General features: G+C 42.6%; 1 protein-coding gene across 10 annotated transcripts in view; it reads left to right on the top strand.

Moving 5' to 3' along the window:
- The window catches only part of SDK1 (sidekick cell adhesion molecule 1), an 844,750-nt gene that overhangs the window by 774,726 nt on the left and 42,755 nt on the right, over positions 1 to 27,269 (top strand). For all 10 annotated transcript variants that reach the window (XM_089769286.1, XM_075899625.2, XM_089769291.1 and 7 more), the window contains 2 exons: positions 24,874 to 24,989; positions 26,618 to 26,804. In XM_089769286.1, coding sequence (XP_089625412.1) covers positions 24,874 to 24,989; positions 26,618 to 26,804 — 303 coding nt within the window. The remainder of the gene's footprint in view (positions 1 to 24,873; positions 24,990 to 26,617; positions 26,805 to 27,269) is intronic.

Genomic DNA, 27,269 nt, shown 5'->3' on the forward strand with positions numbered 1-27,269 from the left:
AGTTTCAACTAATTTGCCCAGCACTGACATTAGACTTACTGATCTGTAATTGCCAGGATCACCTCTAGAGCCCTTTTGAAATACTGGCATCACATTAGCTATCTTCCAGTCATTAGGTATGGAAGCTGATTTAAAGGATAGATTGCAAACTACAGTTAATAGTTCTGCAATTTCCCATTTGAGTTCTTTCAGAACTCTTGGTTGAATGCCATCTGGCCCCAGTGACTTGTTACTGTTACCAGTTTGTTCAGTCAGTTCCACGAGGCGTACAGATAGTTCGGAATGGCTAGCTAGTTCGAACTATCTAGCCCGTGCCGCATGTAGCCGCGCGGCACGGGGTTCGCACTAGCCGGCTTTTAAAAATGGCGGCGCCGGCTTTATGCTAATGAAGCCCGGGAAATTCAAATCCCAGGCTTCATTAGCAAGTTCGGTATGCATACATTACCCCGCTAGTTCGAACTAGCGGGGTAATGTAGACATATCCATAGAGACAACCTCAGCGCAGCTCATTAGAGAACTGTGTGCAGCTCCTCACAAATGACAGAATAAGGGAAAGCTGCTACTTACAGAAATTAGAAAGGGAGTCGTAGGCTCCCTTCTTTCCTTATTAATTCATTTAACAGTTCAACTATTATGGCTCCAGCTTTTCTAGAAAGCCAGTGAATGTTCAGTGAGCGTCTCTGTACTGATATTAATCCTTGTCCTAAATACAGCTGCTACCAGAGGTAGAGTTCTTCTCGAATGAAATAGATTCCTTTAGAGCAACTGCTATGCCAGCACTGGCTTGTTGTCATTTTCTGCTTGTGGGGTGGGATCTGGAGTTTAGCAGACTTCTAATACCTGCATAATACTTGAATAGAAATCAGAGGTTTAGGGTAGTCATGCTTCTCCTAATTTAGGGAGTTGAATAAAATGGAAGGCGGCCATACAAATCCTTTGCTAACAAGCATGCACACTCGGGTGCTTTCTCTCATCCAGCAGAGCTGCTGTGGATGAAATAGAGTGCAATGCTTAATTTTCTCCAGCACTTGCTGCTAGAGGCATACATTTGTGAGGTGGAAGCCATGGAAAGGATGAAATATGCCAAAAGATACTTCCCTTTAAACAGGTGAGAAGGACACTTGTGGGAAGGAGAAGGGGCAAGTGACGTGTGTCATTATAACGGAGGATGACATCGATGACCTTCACTCTTCACAGGAGTGGAGGCATCTGATTTTTTCTTTTTAATTTTTTTAATAATGAGCTCTGACAGCAGGAAGGAAAAAGGCGCAGCCGAGGACTGGGAGATGCAGACCTCCTTTCTGGGAGTCCTTCATTGAAATGCTGCCTTGCTTTTGTTGCTCACATCCAGTTTTGGGAAAGTGTCTGTCTTGCTTTCACTTTGCCTAATGAAAGTTGCAGTCTGGACAGTACAGAGACCATTCCTTCCCCTCCACCACCTCCTGATTTAAATTTTCCCTGACAGTACAAAGCTTACAGAAGCCAAAGCAAATATCTTTTCCCACTGTTACCTGTAATTATTTTCCTCTGCCTTCCTGCCTGCAGCACCGTGAACATCCCTAGAGCTCGTGAACTTGTTTGTTTTTCATCCCCCTGCCCACCTTCATCTGAAGCACTGATAATGTACCCCAGAAGGCTTTGTTCTTGTCAATTACAGCAGGAGAAACATTCAGATTCTTCTGGGATGTCTCTGAACTAGTACAGACAGGCAAAGAATAGAAAGAGTCTGGGAAGTGCCAATGACATAAACAGGAGATCGAGATTTAGGAAAACACAATCTTCAGTGGGGTGGGAGGAAGGCTGAATATCTAAGTGGAAGAACAGGGACATTCCCTGGAAAGAATGACAGCATTTTGGGGGATGAAGACTAAGTTCTAGACACCTGGTTCAATGCAGTGAGCTGCTCCCAGCAAAGTGCTTTCTCCTTTTGATTGTTGTTTTGCTATTGGAGAAGAATGTGGGTGCAAGGACTTTTCTTAATTGGATAGTTTCATCCCCTGAGGTAAGCTCTGTGCATTACTTCCAAATGTCCTTCCAGAATGGTCAATTGGCATCATTTCCCCACATCCCCAGTTACTTTAAGGGAGAGGAGGGGGGAATCTCCACCTACTTCAAGCCTCCCACCCCTTACAGAAAAGCGGCTCCCGCCTCAAAATGTAGTTGAAATTATGCCTCTGCAGAGAGATACCTAGGGGTATGTCTACATACACTGCTCGCTAATTTCGAAATAAACTATTCTGGAATAGTCATTCCGAAATAGCTTATTTAGAAATAGCATGTTTACAGTGCAGGGAAGCTCAAAATTAGTCGGAGGCAGGCTTCCCTAATGTAGACATGCTATCTCGAGTTAGAGCCCCAGGAGGCACTGGGAAGAAATAACTTAGAATGGCCCCGGTGAGGGGCTATTTTGAAATAGCAACAGTGGAGCGTCTACACACGGCTTATTTTGAAATAGCTATTTCGGAATAGGCATTATTCCTCGTAGAATGAAGTTTACAGATTTTGGAATAAGCTGTCCGTTATTTTGAAATTATTTTGAAATAACGGAATGGCTGCGACGTTATCTCGAAAAAATGGTGCAGTGTAGATGCACCTTAGAATATTCTTGTTAAAGGCCCAGCAGGAAAAACACTTCAAAACATTATAGTCAGCCACTTCAGTCACTCTAATTTGGCCTTCCTAATTGTTTTCCCTCTATTTGTTTGGGGCATCTGTGTTGCAGCCAAGGATGCTGAGGGCACTGCAGCACCCCCTGGCTTGAAGTGGCTTCCATCATATAGCCAGGGTTTGCAGTTTGATTCAGTGGCTTTCTGTACCCCCACTCTGCAAATTGTTCTAGCATCCCTGGTTTCAGGGACTGGAATTACAGTGCTGCCAGCACTGCTGCAAGAGTAAGTGGGACATTTCCTCTCTAAACCCCATTTTAGGGGAGGTTAAATATCTTCACCATTCAAATTACTTCTGTTTAAAATGTTGGGTGCCGTTTGTCAGCCTAGCTGCAGTTTTTTCTTCTGTTAAAGAGATGGAGTGAGGGACCAGTTTCATTTTGGCCAAGCCTTAAACAAGATGCAACTTAGCCTCATACCCTCACTCCCTAAATAAATCTGCATTATAATATCTTGTACCGGCAGTGGGCTGATCCCTATTGGCATATAGAAGTACCAAACTTTGGAAATGTAGGAAGTATTTTAATTGTAATAGTTATCTTCTGAACATGAGTAAAAGGCTTCTTTGGGCAAGGGAGGTATGTAAGATATTGGTAATCCATTGAAATCTGAAGGGGCTGCAGACAGGTGGACAGGGTTCTGGGACGTTGCGATTACACTGTAGAGGGTGCTGTTCTCCAACAGAGATGATAAATCTTTCTTGCAGCTTCCAGAGCTGGAAGAGGTTTTCAGCTAGCTCCTTTTATCTTCCTGACTAGTTTGCTTGCCCACTCTCTGCCACTGTACTTTGCATAGGGGCCTAGCAACAGCAGCAATGCATCTGTGAAACTGACCCACAGTCTGTTTTCTGAAGTGCTGTCCCGGGGTTCAGAGTTAAGGATTGTTAGCCCCTTTCCCTGACACTTCAGCTTAAAAGAATGGAATGCACTAGAGGCAGAACAAGAAAGGAAAAATATAGGAAGGTGGAAAGAGAAAATGGAGGGAGAGGAAAATTTTCTGTCTTGACTGGGGTTTCTATTCACATACTTTGCTCCAAATTCTTGTGCCTCACAAGAAGCCAATAAAATAATGGCTCTTATATTCAAATGGCATGGCCCTTCTGGGTGTATGTGGTCAGCTATTGCACATTATAGGTATTACCTTGGACCATCATTTCTCTGGTGAGCCAATAAATTTGTTAGTCTATAAGGTGCCACAGGACTTCTCGTTGTTTATGCAGATTCAGACTAACACGGCTACCCCTTTGATTCTGGTGATCCTGTTAGCATCTGTACATTTTTTAAGCTTCCAGTTTCATTCTGCACATGGGCATCAGTCTGGGTTTGCATGCACTAAGCTGAATGTGGCTATAACATTTAATACAAAAGACATATCAATCTCAAAATTAGCAGGGAAGATCAGGAGCTAAGGTAGACTCTCTCCAAAATTAGAAGTGGATCAGACAAGAGACCTCAATTTTAGCTCATTTAAGATTCTGATTTATTTGAGGTTGCAGGATTGCAACAAGACTAATGTGACTGGGAGTGTTTGGGGTCCAGCTGGGGAAAGACTAAGCTTTGCATTTTCTGGGCATTGGAGGTTTGTTTTATTTTTTTTCTCCACAATTACCTTCTTGCTCTCAGTTTTCCTAGCTTGAATATTCATGTTTGCTATGGCCATAAAATTTCAGTTGGTTGCTAATGCAGGTTTTCATGAGGAAAATCAAGGCCTTTTTACTTTCTGTTCCTGGTAAGTAGCGAAGATTGCCTTCAGTTTAGTGCCTGACAATAATTAGGATACTGAAATCTGAAAGCAAAAACAACATTCTGGTGTACCTAGGTTCACAGCGCAGTCACACTGGAGGAAGAGAGAGATGACAGGCCCATAAGGAGATGGAGGAATGCAAGAGAAACATCGCACTACCTTACTCATTTGATCCCAGGATGAATGTATGCAAGCAGAGCAGGACAGGGGAGAGTGAAAGGAAACAAAAGCTGATTGCCATTTTAACCCGTCAGCTAGCCATATTCAGACTCCCAGCTTGAATATGAGTTATAAGCCAGAGGTGGAGGTGGGCTTGTTCTCCCCAACATTATCTGTGCAATACATGGCCCGTTTTATTTTAACAGTGCTTGTTCATGTGTTTGAAGGGAAATTAGTTTCTTTGCTTTCAGTCAGTCGGACATAAGGACATAGGGCCACTGTAGGGTGTGTCCCTGGACCAGGATCCCACTGCGGTAAGCCCTGGACCAACACAGAACAAAGAGACTTAATGCAGCTGGCCATAAATAGTTTCACCACAGCATTCTCTGTCCCAGCACCTAGGTCCTACCAGGGCTATATGGCATAACAATATGAATGGCGTCAGCTGGTGGTAGTAGTGCAACAGTGGGTGGTTTTTTTTGAAAAATACTAGTGTAGATACAGTCTACATCTTCCCAGGCTCCTTTCTGAGAGTTGCCAGGGGACTGTCAGGTTTGTAAGAGGTAAGTTAATTGTCCAGGCAAGTGCTGCTTGGTAAGTATGATGCAATGGGCCACAAATAAATAACAGGGGGAAAGGTGGTAAGCTCTGATGATCAGAAATGCTTATCTCCTGAGCTTGGACACAAACATCTTTCCTGCATTGCAACATGATAGAAGGAGGCCATTAAGCCAGAGCTAAACAAGAAGCTGCTGCACTGTATAAAGCATTGTGTTGTATCAAGGGCTGCTTAAGACCGATATTAACAGCTTAATGAGCTGTTAATGAGGTGCTCAGTCAGCTGCATTTATTTGCAGCATGAAAATATAGCAAATGATTTCAGTAAGCTTCTGTATTCTTGATGGGGAATTAGAAGATGTCAGATAAAACTATCAAAATTATGTCTCAATCTTGACATTTTTTTCAAGGCATTGTTTTAAAATTCCCTTTTCTATAGGGTAAAATAACATGCTCTGACTGCAATGTGACTCCTGATTCCTTCCTATCTTGACAATGGATTGAAGTCCCCAGGGACCTGCAGGGATGTCTTTTTGACATGTTGACATAAGGATGCTTGTTCCAGGAACTTGCACTGCTTGGTTAGATTCTCCCTTTCCGTTATAACATCTACAGAGCTCAAGTTACTCAGCCAGGTGTTTAATAAATAAACCTCTTTGTTCTCCTACAGAGAATGTGAGATTTCCCAAATTATCTCTAGCGGAGTAACTTGGGTAGGTGATGGTAGCAGGAAACAGAGATATGCCTTGCCTGGATTAGTACAATTCACATCCATAATTCATCAGTGCAGCAGTGAAGAAAACTCTAATGTACGTGAACCTCAGGTGTATTCATCATTGTGTCATGACCTTCCAAAGAGATGCTGTACACCATCACAAGTGAACATGCATCAATACAGGTTGGATCTCCTTGGTCCGGCACCATTGGGACCTTACTGGTCCTGGGTGGGGGATTTTGCCAGACCAGAGGAGATTATATCTGGCCCTCCCCAGCCCTGGATAGCCTCTAAATTCTAGACACTCCACCAGTCACAAACCTCATCACTTTTCTTTTACTTGACATTTGCTAATAAAAACACATGGGAACAGGTATAGAGGTATTAAAAACAACATTAAATATCCCCCTCCCACTGTGTGCGGACAGACAACCAAACCAGAACATTCCACTGCATGTGTTTCTTCCAGTTTTTCTTTGGCTTAAATGGCAAAATGCAGTTGGAAGATACTGTGCATTACCTGTTTTGTTAAATAATCCAAACCAGATCCAAACCATAACTATATGTTCTGATGCTGAAAAGATGATTAGTCACCCAGTTATTGCTAAAGGACATAGCACGTTTGTATGTGAGAACAGAAGAAAAGACTATATAGCACACAGTGCCACAGATTATTTCTCCAATCTATGAAGCAAAAGGTGCATGTGAACAGCCCAATACGGAGTACGCTGTTAATAGCACCATGTTAATAGCACCATGCAAAAGACCGCGTTGGCTTAACCACGAGATCTTGCATGATCTAAAAATAAAAAGGAGTCATATAAAAATGGAAAGTAGGACAAATTACAAATGATGAATACAGGCAGTCCCCGGGTTACGTACAAGATAGGGACTGTAGGTTTGTTCTTAAGTTGAATCTGTATGTAAGTCGGAACTGGCGTCCAGATTCAGCCGCTGCTGAAACTGACCGCCAGTTCTGACTTACATACGGATTCAACTTAAGAACCCCAAGCTTCCCCAAGTCAGCCGCTGCTGAAACTGATCAGCGCTGATTCCAGGAAGCCTGGGGCAGAGCAACTCTGCCTCGGGCTTCCTGTAGTCAGCGCTGGTCAGTTTCAGCAGCGGCTGACTTGGGGACGCCTGGGGCAGAGCAGCTGGGGTGCTGCTGGGTTGCTCCAGTAGCACCGCTCCTCGGCGCTACTGGACCAACCCAGCAGCACCCCAGCTGCTCTGCCCCAGGCCTCCTGATTCAGCTACTGCTGAAACTGACCAGCAGCGGCTGAATCAGGACCTGGGGCAGAGCAGCTGGGGTACTGCCGGGTTGGTCCAGTAGTGCCCAGAGCAGCGCTGCAGGACCAATCGGCAGCGCCCCAGCTGCTCTGCTCCAGGGTCCAAAACAAAAGCCTGGTCTGCTGGGGGGGGGGCACACTAGCCGCCCCCCCCCCCCCCAGCAGACCAGGGACACCGGGAGCAGAGCCGCAGCGGCAGCGGGGTGCCGCGCCTCTGAGGCTTTGCTCTGGCAAAGTCTCAGAGGCGCGGGACCCCCCGCGGCTGCGGCTTCAGTCCCGGTGCCTGTGGTCTGCTGGGGACGGTCCCCAGCAGACCACAGGCACCGGGACTGAAGCAGCAGCAGCGGCGGTTCCCCGCGCTTCTGAGGCTTTGCGCCAGAGCAAAGCCTCAGAAGCGCGGGAACCCGCCCGGTGCCCCTGGTCTGCTGGAGACGGTCTCCAGCAGACCAGGGGCACCAGAGCAGCTTACGAACGGGGCTTTCTCGCCCCGGAGCTCGCAGGTAGCAATCCGCTACCTCGACCTCCGGGGCGAGAAAGCCCCGTTTGTAAGTGCGGATCCGACATAAGTTGGATCCGCTTAAGTCAGGGACTGCCTGTATAGGCAAACAGCACAGGAATGCAGGGGCAAGATTAGAAAGGCAAATGCACAGAATGAGCTCAAACTAGCTACAAGAATAAAGGGAATCAACAAGACTTTTTATAAATACATTAGAAGCAAGAGGAAGACCAAGGAGAGGCTAAGCCCACTAGTCAGTGAGGAGGGAGAAACAGTAACAGGAATTTGGAAATGGCAGAGATGCTCAATGACTTCTTTGTTTCGGTCTTCACCGAGAAGTCTGTAGGAATGCCTAATATAGTGAATGCTAGTGGGAATGGGTAGTTTTAGAAGATAAAATAAAAAAGAACAAGTCAAAAATCACCTAGGAAAGTTAGATGCCTGCAAGTCACCATGGCCTGATGAAATGCATCCTAGAATATTCAAGGAGCTGATAGAGGAGGTATCTGAGCCTCTAGCTATCATCTTTGGAAAATCACGGGAGACAGGAAAGATTCCAGAAGACTGGAAAAAAGGGCAAATATTGTGCCCATTTATAAAAAGGGAAATAAGAACAACCCAGGAAACTACAGACCAGTTAGTTTAACTTCAGTGCCAGGGAAGATAATGGAGAAAGTAATTAAGGAAATTGTCTGTAAACACTTGGAAGGTGGCAAGGTGATAGGGAACAACCAGCATGGATTTGCAAAGAACAAATCATGTCAAACCAGTCTGATAGCTTTCTTTAATAGGATAACGAGTCTTGTGGATAAGGGAGAAGCGGTGGATGTGGTATACCTAGACTTTAGTAAGGCGTTTGATACAGTCTCGCATGATATTCTTATCAATAATCTAGGTAAATACAACTTAGATGGGGCTACTATAAGGTGGGTGCAAAACTGGCTGGATAACCGTACTCAGAGAGTAGTTATTAATGGTTCACAATCCTGATGGAAAGGCATAACAAGTGGGGTTCCACAGGGGTCTGTTTTGGGACCAGCTCTGTTCAATATCTTCATCAACGATTTAGATACTGGCATAGAAAGTACGCTTATTAAGTTTGCATTTGATACCAAGCTGGGAGAGGTTGCAACTAATCTGGAGGATAGGGTAATAATTCAAAATGATCTGGACAAATTGGAGAAATAGGATGAAGTTTAATAAAGACAAATGCAAAGTGCTCCACTTAGGAAGGAACAATCAGTTTCATACATACAGAATGGGAAGTGACTGTCTGGGAAGGAGTATGGCAGAAAGGGATCTAGGGGTTATAGTGGACCACAAGTTGAATATGAGTCAGCAGTGTGATGCTGTTGCAAAGAAAGCAAACATGATTCTGGGATACATTAACAGGTGTGTTGTAAGCAAGACATTCTTCCACTCTATTCTGCACTGGTTAGGCCTCAATTAGAGTATTGTGTCCAGTTCTGGTCACCGCATTTCAAGAAAGATATGGAGAAATTGGAGAGGGTCCAGAGAAGAGCAACAAGAATGATTAAAGGTCTAGAGAACATGACCTATGAGGGAAGGCTGAAGGAACTGGGTTTGTTTAGTTTAGAAAAGAGAAGATTGATGTGGGACATGATAGCAGTTTTCAGATACCTAAAGGGGTGTCATAAGGAGGAAGGAGAAAACTTGTTCACCTTGGCCTCTGAGGATAGGACAAGAAGCAATGGGCTTAAACTGCAGCAAGGGAGGTTTAGGTTGGACATTAGGAAAAAGTTCCTAACTGTCAGGGTAGTCAGACACTGGAATAAATTGCCCAGGGAGGTTGTAGAATCTCCATCTGTGGAGATATTTAAGAGTAGGTTAGATAAATGTCTATCAGGGATGGTCTAGACAGTATTTGGTCCTGCCATGAGGGCTGGGGACTGGACTCGATGACCTCCTTGTATTCTATGTATTCTATGATTCTATGATTGATTCTATGTTTGAGACTCTGGTTTAATCCTTTATTTCCAGGCAGGCAGGAATGTAGATGTAGCAGGTGTTGATGGGGGAAGACTATAGCAGTTCTTGAGGTACTCGAGGCTATGTTCAGGAGCTTCAGGGGACAGCCGAGTTAGTGTGTTACAGAAAAAAACAACAAAAGGTCTGGTAGCACTTTATAGACTAACAAAACATGTAGATGGTATCATGAGCTTTCGTGGGCACAGCCCACTTCTTCAGATGACTGGAGAAGGCTCTATGTCACCTTGTTACTCCCTGCCTCTAGTAAGAGGGAGTCTTATCTCCTCAAACCACCAGCTTATGCCAGGAGAGGTGTTTTACTGTAAATCACCACTCCTGTATCACACACAGCACTTGAGAGCACTTATAATAAAAAAAAAAGTTTATTTATGGAATAGAGATTCCACTACAAACAAGAGAATGACGGAAACAAATGATTATAATATAAAACAAAATAATTAAATAAAGTAAATCCTTTATCTTTATTCCGGATAGGGCTATTGTCTGTTATAACATTCCTTTTTACCTTCAATTTTGGCTGATCGTTTTCCTGGTTTTCCATTGACTGTTCAATGTGGGGACAAGGGGTGACAAACAACTTAACTTTTTATTACATCATCTGCTGACCAGGGAGCGGTGACATATCCCTCCCACTTGAATGGATCATCAATTAAATTAATTTTTACTCCAAGCCCATACGGCATCATTTCAGTACAGTAGACCTTCAAGTTATGAACACCTCGGGAATGAAGGTTGTTCATAACTCTGAACAAAACATTATGGTTGTTCTTTCCAAAGTTTACAACTGAACATTGATTTAATACTTCTTTGAAACTTCACTCATTCAGAAGAAAAATGCTGCTTTTAACCATTTTAAATTAAGTGAAATAGACTCTGAAACAGCCTACTTACCTTGTCAATGCTTTTTAAAAACTTTCCCTTTATTTAAACTTTCCCTCTATTTTAGTAGTTTACATTTATCACAGTACCGTACTATACAGTATTTGCTTTTTATTTTCTCTGCTGACTAACAATGTACTTCCAGCTATGTATGGAGTGTGTGGTTGACCAATCAGTTCATGCTATCATGATAAATACCATGAAACTGGTGAATTTGGGATAGTGAGTTTGTCAAGTCTGAGCTAAGAGTTGCTTGTAATGATTAGTGAACCCTTTGCCGATTGATATTAATGGGTCTCTGCATCACGAAGGATGTGTCATTGTGTTGCTCTACAGGTTGCCACATGGGTGACTGTAGATAGCAAGGAATCTTGTTATGGCAAGGATATGAACTAGCTGATCTAACAGTATTTTCCATCTTTAATTTCTGAGATACAGGAGTGACATTGATTGATGTGATAGAAACCCCATCCATTTTCCTTGGTTTGAGGGATGGCCCTCATGACATAGGCTATTAAGGGAGTAAGAGGAAACTGAAGAGGGTCGGAGGGATTCAAGGTTTCCCCTCTCACCTATCAGGAACTGTTTTTTATACCAGTGCCCTTTAATATTTAATGTGCATTTATTCTTCATTTTGCACTTGCTTTGGTTTGTTAGTTTTATCCTGCAACCCTAGACCTCATAGTAAGCATGCCTGGGATGATGAGGTGAAGAAGCGAGCCTTTCTTTTGGGAGGATGAAGAGAAAAGATCAGAAAAGTGTCATTTTAAAATACATAGTCTGCTGTGACTGAACAGTACCCATGTATTTTAATTTCCCTTTGATTTCAATAGGAGAGAGATTACATGTAAAGATTGCAGCTGTTGTAGCTCCCCCTAGTGACACTTTAAACTGTACTGAAGTCCTATCAAATGAAATGTTCAAGGATCAAGAACAGGATGGATTTTGAAGCTTAGGTCTGAAATTAACCATAATTTTAATGGAATATTATCGTATTCAGTGTTGCCATCTGCAAGAATTTGAAAATCGTGATTTGAACCCCCCAAAATCATGTGATTTGAACAATATCTGCATTGTATTTGTTCAGTCTTTTGATTTGTGAGCTCCTCCTGCCCATCCTCAGTGTGTATTGGTGACAGAGTTGACACTTTTCCAATTATATTGAGTGAGGTGATTTTGGTATTTGTTGCAGGAGCTCTCACTCTCACCTCCACCTGACTCCCCTAACCAGCAGTAAAACCTGTTCCTCTGTCCCCTCCCACATCAGTTCTGTCCTGCTAGCCTATCTGATAGTGAACCCCCTCCTCATCAATTCAGCCCCTCTCATTCAGTCCCTGCCTAGCATCACCATTTCTTCTCTTGGGTGTGTAAACACACACACACACACGCCATATATTCTAGCATACTTGAACAACTTTCAGTACATCCTACATACTGTTATTGTTCTCCCTAAGCATAAGCACATTTCTGATGACATCAAAGAATGAAAAAGGAGAGAAAAAGATTGATTCATTTTATTCTTTCCCTTCCATCTTTTCTCACCTCTGTGCCAGGTCTGGAGGCAGTTACAAATTTCTGTTATAATTCTGATAGTCCCCTCCCCCTTTTTATTCTCCACTCAAGCTTATCTGAAGAAGTGGGTTTTGCCCATGAAAGCTCGTGAAACTATATATATTTTTGTTAGTCTCTAAGGGCATGTCTACATTAGGAAATTATTTCAAAATAACTTATTTTGAAATAACAGCTCCCAAAATAACAATTTTGAAATAAGCCTTATTCCTCATGAAAAGCTGGAGTTATTATTTCAAAATAACCAGCCCGTTATTTTGAAATAACAGGCTTGGTAGTGTGGATGATCCATAAGGTGCCACAGAACTACTCATTATTTTTAAAGTTACAGACTAATATGGCTCCCTCTGACTTTTAAAAGATCAGTGAGCCTTTAGGAGAGAAAACATAACAGCCCCATCTTAAATGGAAAAGGAAGGGGAGGCTGAAGGATTGGGGAGAGTGGGGGATTAGCAAAAGAAAATTACCTCTGCTTAACTAGCCCTCCACTTTACAAAGGGTCTTAATAAGCTTATCATGTCTATATGATTTTTTGTTGAGAAATGATTGTCCCGAAGTCTTGGGCTGTGGGAATTCTATTCCACTTCTGGTTCTGTTTCATCTGTCATCCAACATTTTCTAATATCAACTTGATCTACAGTTCAATGAACATGAACTTAGTTCCTCAATCTCTGTACACATTATCAAAACATACATGTTTTTAATTAAAAACTGCGTGTACACTTCCTGGAACCACAAAAAGAGTTGGGGATATTGTTTTTACCTATTATTTAGAGCAGCATTTACTTGCATTCTTTTCATGCTTTCTGTGTCCTATAAAATGCATTAGAAGAAGAATGTATCTGCATATGATTCAAGTGCAGAATACAAAGGAGGGGACTGGCTTGGTTATAGGAAAGGCTGCTATGATAAAATCAGAAACTACAGAGGGTACGCACACCCTACTCCCCAGGGTACATTCTCAATTCCCTGCCTCGGAGTGTATGTTGGTGTGTCATTCTGCTTCACTTTGCTAGCCCTTTCTCAGCATAAGATCTCCAGGTACATGTTTAGCATCATGGAGCTGAGAGCGATGTTATCCATGTATATGCTGAGTAATCCTCCATGGGGTGTATATAGACCAGAAGAGGTTCCATTTTCCCCCTGCATTGAGCAGTTCCATCAAATACATTAATATGTGGATTTCTCCGCTGAAGAATGTGCCACTTGTAAGTGGCTATTTCTGTTTTAGCTCCTCCTAATGATAGCTAGAGCCTCCCAGAGATTGCAGAAAGAAGTCATTTCTTGAAACTTCTTCCTTTTAGACTATAAGGTGATATGGCCCTGTTTTAGTTAGAGACTTGCCTATCAATAGGTTTTGAAGCCAAAATCCGATTCACAAATAAGAAAATAATAATGTACTATTTAGGTCAAAGGACCCTGTGTTTAATTGTATTATTTTTGAAAATTCAAGGATATAATATACAGGTCTACATTATTACATGTGTAATTAATATTTAACATGTTTCCTTAGAGGGACATTGCCATATAATTTAGTCCCAAAACGTGACCTATCTTAAAATGGCTAGAATTGGGTGGAGAACATCCCCTAGCTGAGTATCTGTTTCTAAGGGTTCGTCTACACAGCACCCTTACCTCAAAATAAGTGACGCAGTTTGCATTACAGAAATGTCATGGATTATTTTGAGGTAATTTTGAAATAAAGCACTATTCTGACAAGTCCCTTACAGGTACAGGGATGCCCAAATAACGCACCCATTATTTCAAAATATACTTTGAAGTAACAGGCATGTATAAAGATGCAGAATTGCTATTTTGGGAAATTGGAAGTATCCCAAAATAGCACTGCAGTGTAGACGTATCCTAAATGATCCCATTCTGTCAGTGAAAAATTGCTTCGTAACTGGCTGTTTCTATAACATGAATTAACTAATCATCTTAGTTATACGATGGTGTATGTACAGCAACAATGATACCATCAGTGTTGTTGGAGCAGGCACAATACATAGTACAAAAATCCCCACCTTCATTCCACAAGATGCCAGTTTTGATTGCCCATTTAAAAAAAATTCCAAAAACCATCTTGGTGCTTTCTCTCATGCTGCCCCTTATGCATAGAAGGAGCTACCTCATTTGAAAATCTGTCTCTTTGTCCTCCTTTAATTTACCTCCTTAAAGCCTTCCTCTGTTGTGGTGCTTGCAAAACATTCCACAATAATTAGGCAGCTGGTTTGCTGTGACCACTGCCTATCATGTTGATCTCAGTCATCTCATACCTTTTTTGTGCTCCTGCTCCTTCGTCTAGGGTTTATTAGTCCACCTGTTCTCTACAGTCTTATATTGTAAAACCTTTCAGAAAATGGATACCTTTTTATTATACACTTATACAGTTTGTAACACAATGAGATCTTGGCTTCTAGATGTTAACATAATACAAATAATGACTAGAAGGGCAAAAAAGGTTAATTTCAAGCTCTCATTGAAGAACAGAAGAAAATAAATAACACTCAGTAGATTAAAAAAGGATAAGATGTGTTAACAAAATAGAAACTGGACAGAATTGTTTGAAACTTGTGGAATCAAGGTGAAGCACGCTAAATAGCATGCTGCAGCCCATCTTTGTTTCATTGCATCTCTCCCTTCAACTTTCATCTGAGTGTTGTCTGTATGAAAAACAAGCTCCGGAGGGCAAGGATTTTGTCCTGTCTTTGTAAATTGCTTAGCATAATATTGACATTATATAAACAATGATAAAATCAGTAGAGAGAAATTCTCGGCTACCCACGAATATCACAGACACAAGAACAGCAGCAGGGAGCATTTCATAAAGAAAGTTATTATGTTTAAACAATAAATCACAAGGATTTGTTGCCTATGGAGTGCTACAAAGCATCATAGCAACTGTCACTAAGAAATGAAAGGCCAGCTGCAACATCATGTTGGTGCGAAGTTCAACATGCCACACAACTTTGAAAGGAAACACCCCAGACTAAGAAGAAGTAAAGCTGGGCTACATATGCAACTTTGTTTCGTTGTTTGGTGGAGGGGTCAATAATTCTTCCCGTCATCTGAGTAGATTACAAAGCTAGAAGGGACCACTATAATCATATACCTAGTCTGATCACCAAGATCTAACGATTATCTGAATTAATTGCTGTTTGAACTCCTGCATAGTTCTTAACATACATTCTTCATTTAGAAATTGCCCATGAGGGAGAATTTATCATAACCCTGGGTCAATTGTTTCAGTGATTAATTGTTTTCACTTAAAAAAAATGTTTCCCATCTCCAATTTCAATGTCTCTGACTTTTAACTTCCAGCCATTAGGTTTTGTTGTACCTTTCATCTACTAGAAGGAAGAAATCATCTAATTTTTGTTCCTCTATAGGTACTTTAAAATCTGATTAAGTCACCCTTTAGCCTTCTCTTGGTTAAGCTAAATAGATTCAAGGCGTTCAAGCACCGCAAGACATGTTTTCCAATCCTGCAATCATTTTTCTGACTCTTCTCTCAACACTGTGCGATTTATCAATATCCTTCTTGAACTATTGACATGGTATTCCAGTAGCATTTGCACTAGCACTAAATATAGAGGTAACATGACCTCCCTACTTCTAGTAAATAGATGCCAATTTATTTGTCCAAGGATAATATGAGTGGAGTTCTGCAGGGGTCTGTTTTGGGGCTGGTTTTGTCCAATATCTTTATCAACAATTTAGATATTGACATAGGGAGTATGCTTATTAAGTTTGCAAATGATACCAAACTGAAAAAGGTTGCAAGTGCTTTGGAGAATAGGGTCATAATTCAAAATGATCTGGACAAACTGGAGAAATAGTCTGAGGTAAATAGGATGAAGTTTAGTAATGACTAATGAATGGCACTCCACTTTGGAAAGAACAGTCTGTTTCATGCATACAGAATGGGAAGTGATTGTCTAGGAAGGAGCACTGCAGAAAAGGATCTAGAGTTCATAGCGGACTACAAGCTAAATAGGAGTCAAAAGTGTGACACAGTTGCAAAAAAAGCAAACACGATTCTGGGATGCATTAACAGGAGTGTTGTGAGAAAGACACAAGAACTAATTCTTCCGCTTTACTCTGTGCTGGATAGGCATCAGTTGGAGTATTGTGTCCAGTTCTGGGCACCACATTTCAAGAAAGATGGGGAGAAATTGGAGAGGGTCCAGAGAAGAGCAACAAAAATGATTAAAGTCTTAGGGTATGTCTACACTACCCCGCTAGTTCGAACTAGCGGGGTAATGTAGGCATACCGCACTTGCAAATGAAGCCCGGGATTTGAATTTCCCGGGCTTCATTTGCATAAGCCGGGCGCCGCCATTTTTAAATCCCGGCTAGTTCGAACCCCGTGCCGCGCAGCTACATGTGGCATGGAGTAGCTAGTTCGGATTAGGCTTCTAATCCGAACTAGCTGTACTCCTCGTGGAATGAGGAGTACAGCTAGTTCAGATTAGGAAGCCTAATCCGAACTAGCTACTCTATGCCGCGTGTAGCCGCGCGGCACGGGGTTCGAACTAGCCGGGATTTAAAAATGGCGGCGCCCGGCTTATGCAAATGAAGCCCGGGAAATTCAAATCCCGAGCTTCATTTGCAAGTGCAGTATGCCTACATTACCCCGCTAGTTCGAACTAGCGGGGTAGTGTAGACATACCCTCCGAAAACATAGCCTATGAAGGAAGACTGAAAGAACTGAGCTTGTTTAGTTTAGAAAAGAGAAGACTGAGAGGAGACACGATAGCTGTTTTCAAGTATCTAAAAGGATGTTACAAGGAGGAGGGAGAAAAATTGTTCTCCTTGGCCTCTGAGGATAGGACAAGAAGCAATGGACTTAAATCGCAGCAAGGGAGGTTTAGATTGGACATTATGAAAAATTTCCCAACTGTTACGGTGGTTAAACGCTGGAATAAATTGCCTAGGGAGGCTGTGGAATCTCCATCACTGGAGATATTTAAGAACAGGTTAGATAGACATCTATCAGGGATGATCTAGACGGTGCATGGTCCTGCCATGAGAGCAGGGGACTGGACTCGATGACCTCTCAAGGTCCCTGCCAGTTCTAGGATTCTATGAGTCATTTCGACTACAGTGTCACACTGGAAGCTCATGCTGAGTTAATTATCCACCATGACCCTCAAATCTTTTTCAGAGTCACTGCTTCTGAGGATGGAGTGCCCCCATCTTGTTAGCATGGCTTACATTCCTGGTTCCTGTCAGCAGAGGGATGCAAATCAAGCACTTCGAAAGTGCAAATGAGACAGGGATTTAAATATCCCGGGCTTCATTTGCATACTTAAGTTCTGGCGCTGTGCCGATCATGTGCCATTTCCAAAGTGAAAGTGAAGACTAGTTGTGGTTCTGCTGACAGCAGGGAGCTTTTCCGACAGATCCTGTACTCCTCAAAAGTCGTAAAAGCTTCCCGCTGTCGGCAGAACTGTGGCTAGGCTTCACTTTCACTTTGGAAATGGCGCATGATCGACACAGCACAGGAACTTGAGTATGCAAATGAAGCCCAGGATATTTAAATCCTGGGCTCATTTGCACTTTCAAAGTGCTTGATTTGCATCCCTCTGCCGACAGAGGGATGTAGTCTGGAGGTAGCCATTGTCTGCTTCCTTCCAGTTTACCAAATGATCCAGATCTCTCTGGACCAGTGGCCTATCCTCTTCATTATTTACTGCCCCCTTAATTTTGTGTAATTTGCAAACTTTATCTGTCATGTTTTAATGTTTTCTGCCAGGCTATTGATCAAAACGTTAAATAGCATCGGACCAAGAACAGATTCCTGAAGGACATTACTAGAAACACACCTGCTTGATGATTCCTCATTTACTGCTACATTTTGAGGAGCTGTAAATGAACTACTTTTTCATCCGCTTACTGTGCTCCATGGTCATTTGATATCAGTGTTTTTTTAAGCAAAATATAATTCAGTACCAGATCATTTGCTTTATCTTCTAGGGGGTGGGCAATAATTTTTGACCAGGGGCCACTTCAGAAATTGTTGAAGTGGCTCCAGGCCACCTCAGAAGGGGCGGGGCCTCAGGCAGCAGGGGCGGGGCCAAGGCACTTCCATGTTCCCCACCCACAGACCCTGATTGGTCTGGGAGTGGTGCAATGGGCAAAGTCTTTGTCCCCCTTGAGAGAACCGCCAGCTGTTCTGAACACCGGGCAGTTCTCTCTAGGCGCCCATGCCCCTGGCAGTGGGAAGAGAATTTGTGTGCTGCCTTCTGCTTCCCCCAGGTCAATTAGGGCCTGGGGAGGGAGAGCACATGAAGTCTCTTGCTCCCTGCTCCCACCTTGCAAGGGAGCGCTGCTCTTAGAGTCAACTGCCAGCTGAGCAGCAGCTGGCAGGTGACTTTAATTGCCAAACCTCTTGCAGGATGGGAGGAGACTTCACGTGCTCCTGGCACCCACAAGCCTTGATTGGCCTCGGGACAGGGGGAACGTGCAAAGGAGCATGCGGTGCTTAGAAGGGCCTCACCTCTTGCATTGTGGGAGGAGATTTCACAAAATCAGGGCTTGAGGGCAGCGGGAGAATGCAAAGTCTCCTCCCGTACTGCCAGGAGTGTACGGTGCTTCTAAGCACTGCGCACTCCTTGCAGGGCGGGGGCAGGGCTGGAGGAGACTTTGCACGCTTTCCCCCAGGCCTAATTGGCCTGGGATGGGGGGAGCAGCAGGGCCTCCACAGGCCGGATCCACTTGATCCACCCCGTCCTAGAATCATAGAATACTAGAACTGAAAGGGATCTCAAGAGGTCATCGAGTCCAGTCCCCTGTCATCATGGCAGGACCAAGCACCATCTAGCTTCTTACAGGAGTCTCAGTATTTTTTATTACATCTACAGTTTCACCTTTTCCGGGCAAATTTGTAATCATCATAAAAGATATCAAGTTTAGTTGACAGGGACTATTTTCCATCAACCCCTGTTGATTGAGATTAATTATATTGCCCAGTTTAAATTCTTCATTAAACAGCTAATACAGGACTGTTATTTTTCCTGGGGTGGATGTCAGGCTGGCTAGTCTCTTTATCCAGCTTGTCCTGTTTACACTTTTAAAATGCTGGCATAGTTTTAGATTTCTTCCAGTCGTCTGGAGCTTAATGTTCTGAGAGTTATTGAAAATCAGTGTTAATGGCCCAGTGCAGTTTCACCAGCGCTAACAAATACAGCGAGCTCTTTTGTAGCATGGCCACTGGGTGTTTCAACCATCATGTTTCTTAAAGGCGATTAGCATTTGCAGCTCCTGTTGACTTTGCTGTGGCCAAACATTAGACTATTTACATTTTAAGTGTCCAAATAGAAATGTAGATGTCAAACTGCAGGTGCCCATATTAGCAAATTTTGGCTGTAGCTTTCACTTTTTTGTGGTATCTTTGATCTGCTGTCCTTGTGACATTCAATTGGCTTCCAACCAATCCCTAATTAGTATTTTATTAATATTTTATCATAGTATTACTGTGATACCCCCATGCTTTGTGAAAATTGGCTTATGAATATGAATATGCATAACTCACGATGCTTTATGCAAAAGAGGTCATGTAACATATCAATTTTATAGTTACAGTATGCTGGATCTGTGTATCCTATTTTTGTGCAAATATAATTCTTGTATGTGAAGTTAGAACTATGAAGTGTTGATCGGTTTTTAGTTTTAAATGTGTTAGGGTATGTCTACACTACCCTCCTAGTTCGAACTAGGAGGGTAATGTATGCATACCGCACTTGCTAATGAAGCCCGGGATTTGAATTTCACGAGGAGTAACGGTAGTTCGGAATAGGCACCTAGTCCGAACTACCTAGTTCGAGCCCCGTGTAGCCGCGCTGCACGGGGTTCGAAGCAGCGGGGATTTAAAAATGGCGGCTCCCCGCTTATGCTAATGAAGCCCGGGAAATTCAAATCCCGGGCTTCATTAGCAAGTGAGGTATGCATACATTACCCCGCTAGTTCGAACTAGCGGGGTAGTGTAGACATACCCTTAATGAGGACAATTAGTGGTACTTCATATATTTAATGATTCAGTTCTCAAATCAACAACTTCTGAATAGTCATGTTTGCCCTGTCAGCCCAAACTGCGATTGGTGCTAGAAAGATATATGACCATGCCACATAGTACTGGAATCCATTTTGAACCTGATAGTTTTCCCGAAAGAAAGGAGATGCAAAACCAAAGGATTCCCACCCTGGGAGAAAGTCTATTTAAGCAATGGGAAGCATTCAGCCCTTTGTCTTCAGCTGGTTTTGAAACTGCCTAGCACACCCTAAAGAGGATACAAAAGAACTTTGAAGAGGGTTCTAGACCTACGTCAGAGTAAAAGACCAATTCTGATTTGAAGTTTTTACCTGAAATAAGAACAGTTGTTCAGGGAAAGAATTTGCATGTAATAAGTTTCTTAGAGGATTAGACCTAGCTATGTGTTTTCTATTCATTTTAATTTAGTAACTTACTTTGACAGTTTCCACTTAAATCCTACTTTTTATACTTAATAAAAACTCTCTTGTTCATTGTCAAGCCCCGTGTAAATAATGGTTACATGGAAGTCCAGCCTTCTGCGCTTCCTAGCCAGAGTAAAGAATGCAGTAAACTGTGCACTTTCCCCTCACTTCCCGATGAAGAGGTGAAGGAATAGAATCTGGACACCGGGGCTGTGTCTAGACTGGCCAGTTTTTCCGGAAAATCAGCAGCTTTTCCGGAAAAACTTGCCAACTGTCTACACTGGCCGCTTAAATTTCCGCAAAAGCACTGATTTCCTACTGTAAGAAATCAGTGCTTTTTGTGGAAATACTATGCTGCTCCCGTTCGGGCAAAAGTCTTTTTCTGAAAGACTTTTGCGCAAAAGGGCCAGTTAGACAGAAGACATTTCTTTTCCGCAAAAAAGCCCCGATCACAAAAATAGCAATCGGGGCTTTTTTGCAGAAAAGCGCATCTAGATTGTCCACGGACGCTTTTCTGCAAAAAGTGCTTTTGCAGAAAAGTGTCCTGCCAATCTAGACGCTCTTTTCCGAAAACGCTTTTAACGGAAAACTTTTCCGTTAAAAGCATTTCCGGAAAATCATGCCAGTGTAGACGTAGCCCGTATGTGAAGCAAGCAGGAGAGTTTATTACACACACAGCGCTGGGCGGAGTGTCACTTGCTAAGCTCAGTGAACACTGCCAAACAATAGGTTACAGCTAGTTATATAGGATGCTCAATGGACAGATCAAAGTGATGGGAGGGAGGAAGATCCGGGATCCTCTGGATAGATGCTAATAGTAAGGCAAGGTAAGAGCAATAATATAAAGTTACATAGTGTTTCCAGTAAAACAAGTATTTAAACAAAGCAGACATCAGTTATCAGTTAAGTGGTGATATGTCTGTCAGCTTCAAGAAGGTATCACTGCAGGATGTGGTCCATCTGGGGATTAAAGCAGAGAGATTAGCACCACTGAATTTGTCTTGTCCTGCCTCCCATCCTGGGTCATGGCTTTCCTTTGATGGACTAGACTGGTGAGGAAGGGGAATAACCATGTATTGTGTTTATGTGCCATTCCCAGAGTCTGAATTTAGATTTGGTTCTTAACAGAATATCATAGCCTGCCTCAGAAATTTTCATCCTACAAGAAGACCAACCAGAAATGTCCGAGTACGAATCAGGGGGAGCTTCATCCCTCCCCCAAATAGTACCAGGGTGGGCGGGAGGCTTTGGGTTGGGGCAGTCCCTGACAGGGACGAAGCGACACCACCAGCAAGGCCCTTTCACTTGCCTGGTGATTGTTTCTTTTCTGTATGTTTTTATGATATGCAATCCCATTCCAGGCGTATCCAATTTTCCTGGCACAACCATACCCTTACCTTGTTTTAAGTTATAATAAGTGGAAGCTGTACACTGAACTCGGTGGTCCTAGCTTTTACCATTTAGGAGACAGGAAATTCTATTACAAAAAATGTGATTGCAAAAAGCTACATGAGATTCCAAATCAGAATACATGTGCAGACTTAGAAATGACAACCAAATACATTTTTCAGAGCAATTGAAATGCTTTTTACCTGCCAAAAGCCGAGTTCAGGCCCTCAGGGTTCTGTGTCTCTCCTGCTAAAGTTGATAATGTCACTAGCACCTAAACCAATGTCAGGGATGCAGTTCCCACCCTGCTTTATGTTCTACTGAGGCCAGCAGCTATGAAAAACCACAGAGCCTTGAAATTTTGAACTGAATTTCTACAAGGTAAAAGGCCTTTCAACTCACCTTTAAAATGTGTTTGCTTGTACTGATAACGTCTGCCTGTGCATTCAGCAAAGGTTTTGGGGTCTCAAACAGGAATGATTTTAGGGATGGGTTTTGTTCTTTTTAAAACACTTTACTTTGCCCTTAAAGTAATGTGCTGTGTGCAGAGCATCAAGCATGAGTGGCACTATTTCTCCATCCCTGTTTATTTCAGCAGGAAATCTATGCATGTAGGGAGAGTGAAGCATCAGAGTTTGAAAGTTGGACAGCGAGTCAGACTCACAGGGCACCAAACCAAACATAATTTGCATGTCATCAGAATTCCGGGATTGTAAATAGGAGAGTCAGGTGGAATGATCACTGGCATTTTTAAACATTGTGCTGTCTAGACAGGCTCTGAAAAATGTCATATGACATGGTCACAACGACAGCTAGCTGTACGTATGCTAGCTCCCCCCACTGGTGCTTGCAGCATTGAAGCTGCACTGGTTCTAGCCCAGCACTGGGAATTTAAAGAAGAATGCTAGTGTAGATGTAGCCTCAAAGCAAAACCTCTCTGACAGTACAAGACATGCAGTTGTATAGGACAAAACTAGATTGTAAAACGGATCTGCTTTCCTCCATCATTATGCACATTTCTGTTTTGTCGTCATTGCCCGATCTCAAAGATGTATTTGCAGAGCTTCTTTTGTAGGGTGTCTACTGTATGAGAGGCTTGGTTGCATGCTCAGATGTGTGCTATACAGCCCTCTGCCTCTGAGAGTGGCAGGTCTAAGGTAACAATGACTGAGCATCAGGACAGTTTGCTGCTATGTTCACTTCCCCAGTGAAATCTGGAAAAGGGGTTGGTTGGATTGCAGAGCAGCAATTAGATGAGTTTGCTTGACTAAACAAGCCCAGCTTGTGTTTTATTTACACCCATTCTCACCTCCCGCATTTGACACATCCAACCGAAAAAAAGACGCTAACAAATAATAAGCAAACAGTTTTAACAGAGCACCAGGATAATGACCCTGCTCAATTTTGCCTTTCACATTTTAATTGTACAACAATCATTTTGCAGTAGGGTTGCCCATGGCAAACATGCAAGCGACATTCCCTTTATTTATGTTTTGGATTATTAATGCGGCTGCTAAAATTCCTCCAGTTAGTTTTGATTGAATTGTTTTTTGTATGTTTTTTGTGCGATTCTGTCGTTTAATGGAGCGGTAAATAAGAATTTCTGATAATGAGCCCAAGCATCTGTCACAACAACCTGGTGCTGGTTATTAACATTTCCATTAACGGCAGGGTGGGCAGTGATAATATGGAAACCACACAGTTAGAACAAAATAAATAGTTGGTGTCAGGCTGAGTGGGTGTTAATTACTATTTTATTTTTTAACCCTGGAAGGCGGGTGGATATGGGGAGAGTCTGACTTATGAAGGTCATTGTCTCTAAAGAAAGATCTCTCTAGAGGAACAGAAAACCAGGGCTATCTTATTTGGATGGTGAATGTTTTATCACTTTTATTTACAATCTATAAATGGGCAGGGATCACAGAGAGAGCTCTCTTGGGCATTGTGGGCAAAGGCTGCAGTACCATCTGCACATGCCCAAAGAGAAGGCAGGAGTGGTTTCGCTTTGCAGCCTGCCCTTTCCTTCCCCACAATGTGTTTAGATATTTCTTCAGTAACCAGGACATGTGCTGTTTGTAAGAGCGACTAGGCTAAAACAGCAGGTCTAGAAAACAGATCATCCTCACCAGTCACTCAGAAAGAAGTTCCATTTGCACTGAGCTGGACTGCAGCAAAAGAGAAAGATTGTGTTTCCCCTGTGCACACAAGGAGGACAAATTAGTTTTCTGGTATGGCGCGGTACAAAGAAGGAGAAATGGCAAGCACGTGAACAAAATAAATATTAAGACAGAAAGAGACAAGCTTTCAGTCTGTGTTTAAATCTGAAAGTACAATGAAATCAAAACAAAAAAAGCATCAATATCCATTTACTGTACAGAAAATGTGACTAATTGGTTTTTTTCTAAAGTGTTCTAGGGACAATTTTAGAGACCCTAGCCACCCTCTTATGATGTCTGTGTTAGCAGCTCCACTTGTTTGAGCCTCACAGCAGCCAACTACAGTAGCATAAACAGGACATTATGGTGACTCTTGCTAAGGAGACCCTGAGCTATGTTTATCTTCAACAACTGGCCATTCAGGAAAGCAAAAACACCATGGAGCATTTGCCTTGGGAGCTTTAGTTGAACTCAAATACGGAGATATTTTCTCTGCCATTTCCTTCTTAACAAACTGCCTGCTGGACTGGGTGTACTTAGCTGGTCTGAGACAGAGAACACAGCCACCTCCACAGCACTGATTCTCATTCCACATGCCCTGCAGTGTTTATCTGAGACTTCTCTAGGGCATCAGTTAGATGGATTTAAAGCTGATTGTTTCTTACCTCACTTGTGGCATAAACAAAGAGACTAACCTGGTTGCTCCATAAATGGACAAATACAACTTGGATATCAGTCTAGTTCCCCTTGTCACTATTAATTCTCCTTATTTCCTTCTCCTCTCTAGCTCCAGCAATGGCCCCACAGAACATCCAAATAAACGCCCTTACTGCAAGCCAGTTAGAGATCACGTGGGACCCACCTCCTATCGACAGCCAGAATGGGAACATACAAGGCTACAAGGCAATACTTCCTTCCTGTTGCTTTCGTTATCTTACTTGGCTTTACAATTACCTGTGAAATAAACTTCCTCCTACAGCAACCTGTGCTGCATGAGGCAGACTAATTCTAAGGCTACAGTAATATTATGTCCCAAAACCAGAGGGAGAGAGTCCAAAGAAGAGAAAAAGAGAAGGGGGGTATTAAAGTTTGATAGAAATTCGGTGCATACAAAGAGTGGAGAGTTCAGTATATGAAGGCAGCATATCTGCTCCAAAAACCAAAAGCACAGAAAACATGGGGGTGGCAATTGACCGCTGTCATGAGCCATCAGGAAGTCTATAACTTTCTCTGGGCTGTAAGAATGAGCGAGGTCAGATGTCAGATAACTTATTTCACCTCCTTTACTTTAACAGGATGAAAAAGTAACATTTATTGCACTTGGTTTGCAGAGATATAAAGCACATTGCAGAACCATCTTGTTTTGTCTCTCCAGATGAGAGAGGATCCTTTGAGATTGGAAGTGGGCAAGCCTACAACTGCTAGATCTTGGCTTGAGTTCAGTGTCTGGCTCTGCCTTTCTCCGTGTACCTAGGTCTGCAAGTGAAGGAAAGCCAAGCCAGTGAGAGAGAATCATCTGGCATTACTTCTTGGCAGTAGCAAGCAATTTCATATATTAATTTATGTATAATCCCTCTTGTATGTGCATAGATGCTTCTAATAGCTCAGCTTGTAGAGCCAAGGTAGACTCTTGGCTTGGCTCTTGTGCCCTGACCTTCTTTATAGTTGTCACTGCCAGGCCTATCCACAAAGCAGTGCTACGGATCGCTTTAGAGGTAGCCTATTGGAATCTTCATCTCTGGAGTTTGAATTTTATGGCTTCAGGATAAGAATTACATGGGGGGAAAGGAGGAGAAAGGAACTTACCTGACAATTAGAGAGAGCCTCTTCCAATCTCTCCAGTAAGTTGGTAGAAGTTGGGCAGAAGGCTATCTGAAAGATTAAAGGGTCTGCACTAAACATATAATGCTAATACTGTTTGTGGTGTTACTTGTCAAAGGAGGTAGATCTGTGTCCTGAACCAACGACTTTTTCTTGTGTAGTTTATAGCCATAACAGATGTCATTAAGCCATCTCACACTTTCTCTACTCTATTTTGAAAGGTCCTTCTCAGGGAAAACATTTTGAATCCAAGGGGAATTTTCCTTAGTAAAAATAAAATAAGGACTTTAGGATTGCACAAAAAGGCTGTGTCTACATTGGCACCCTTTTCCGGGAATAAGGGATCTTCCGGAAAAGGCTTTATTTTCCGAAAGATCCCGTCTAGACTGGCGCTTTTCTCCGGCAAAGCCCTGAGCCGGAAAAAAGCGGCAGCCATGTTCATGCAAATGCCGCGGGGGATATTTAAATCCCCCGCGGCATTTGCAATTCCGACTTGTCTCATTAGCATCCCTTTTCCGGAAAAGGGTGCCAATGTAGACACAGCCAAAGTGAATAATATTATTACATCCTATAACTGAATGGTCCAAAGCTAAAACTGCCAACATCTGACTGGCCATAGGGGAACAAGAGTACCTGTTTTACAGTCTGCACCTCAATGAGACTGTAGTCTGAGGGCAGGATTGACATCAACATCTGTCTGTTCTCAACAGATTTATTATTGGGATGTGGACAGCCAGAATGACACTGAGAAAGTGAAAGTTCTTTTCCTCCCAGAGACAACAGTTCGGCTGAAAAATCTGACCAGTCACACCAAATACATGGTCTGCATATCTGCCTTCAATGCAGCAGGGGACGGACCAAGAAGCAGCCCCAGGCAGGGCAGGACACATCAGGCTGGTATGAGATTATTTCCCTTTTTCCAAACCACAGTTTAGTCTGTTAAACGATGATCATCATACAAGTGTTTATCCTGTGTATCACGGAATGAGAGGGTGGTTGTGGTTTAGAGCGGATTGTTGGATAAGTTGTTATATTATTTTCTTATTATGGTTACGCCAACATTTTGCATTAAATTAGACCTTTGGGAAGGGCTTTTAGAATTGATGCCACGATCTGAAGTAGAACAAACTGACCCAGCAAAGGCTATAGATCTCATTCTGATCTTACCACTGGAGTCCATCTGGAGTAACTCCATTGAAATAAATAGAGATCCACCAATAAAAGAATGCAAGAGAAGAATCATGCTCTTTTTGTTTTTCATTGAGCCTCTGGGATTCTGTACAACCACAGTAAATAATAACAGTGCTGAAGATGCTTATCCCAGTGGAACACATGTTCTATGGATGTTCCATAGTCATTATG

Source organism: Pelodiscus sinensis, chromosome 15, assembly GCF_052426305.1.
Source record: "Pelodiscus sinensis isolate ZL-2025 chromosome 15, ASM5242630v1, whole genome shotgun sequence".
Lineage (NCBI taxonomy): Eukaryota > Metazoa > Chordata > Testudines > Trionychidae > Pelodiscus > Pelodiscus sinensis.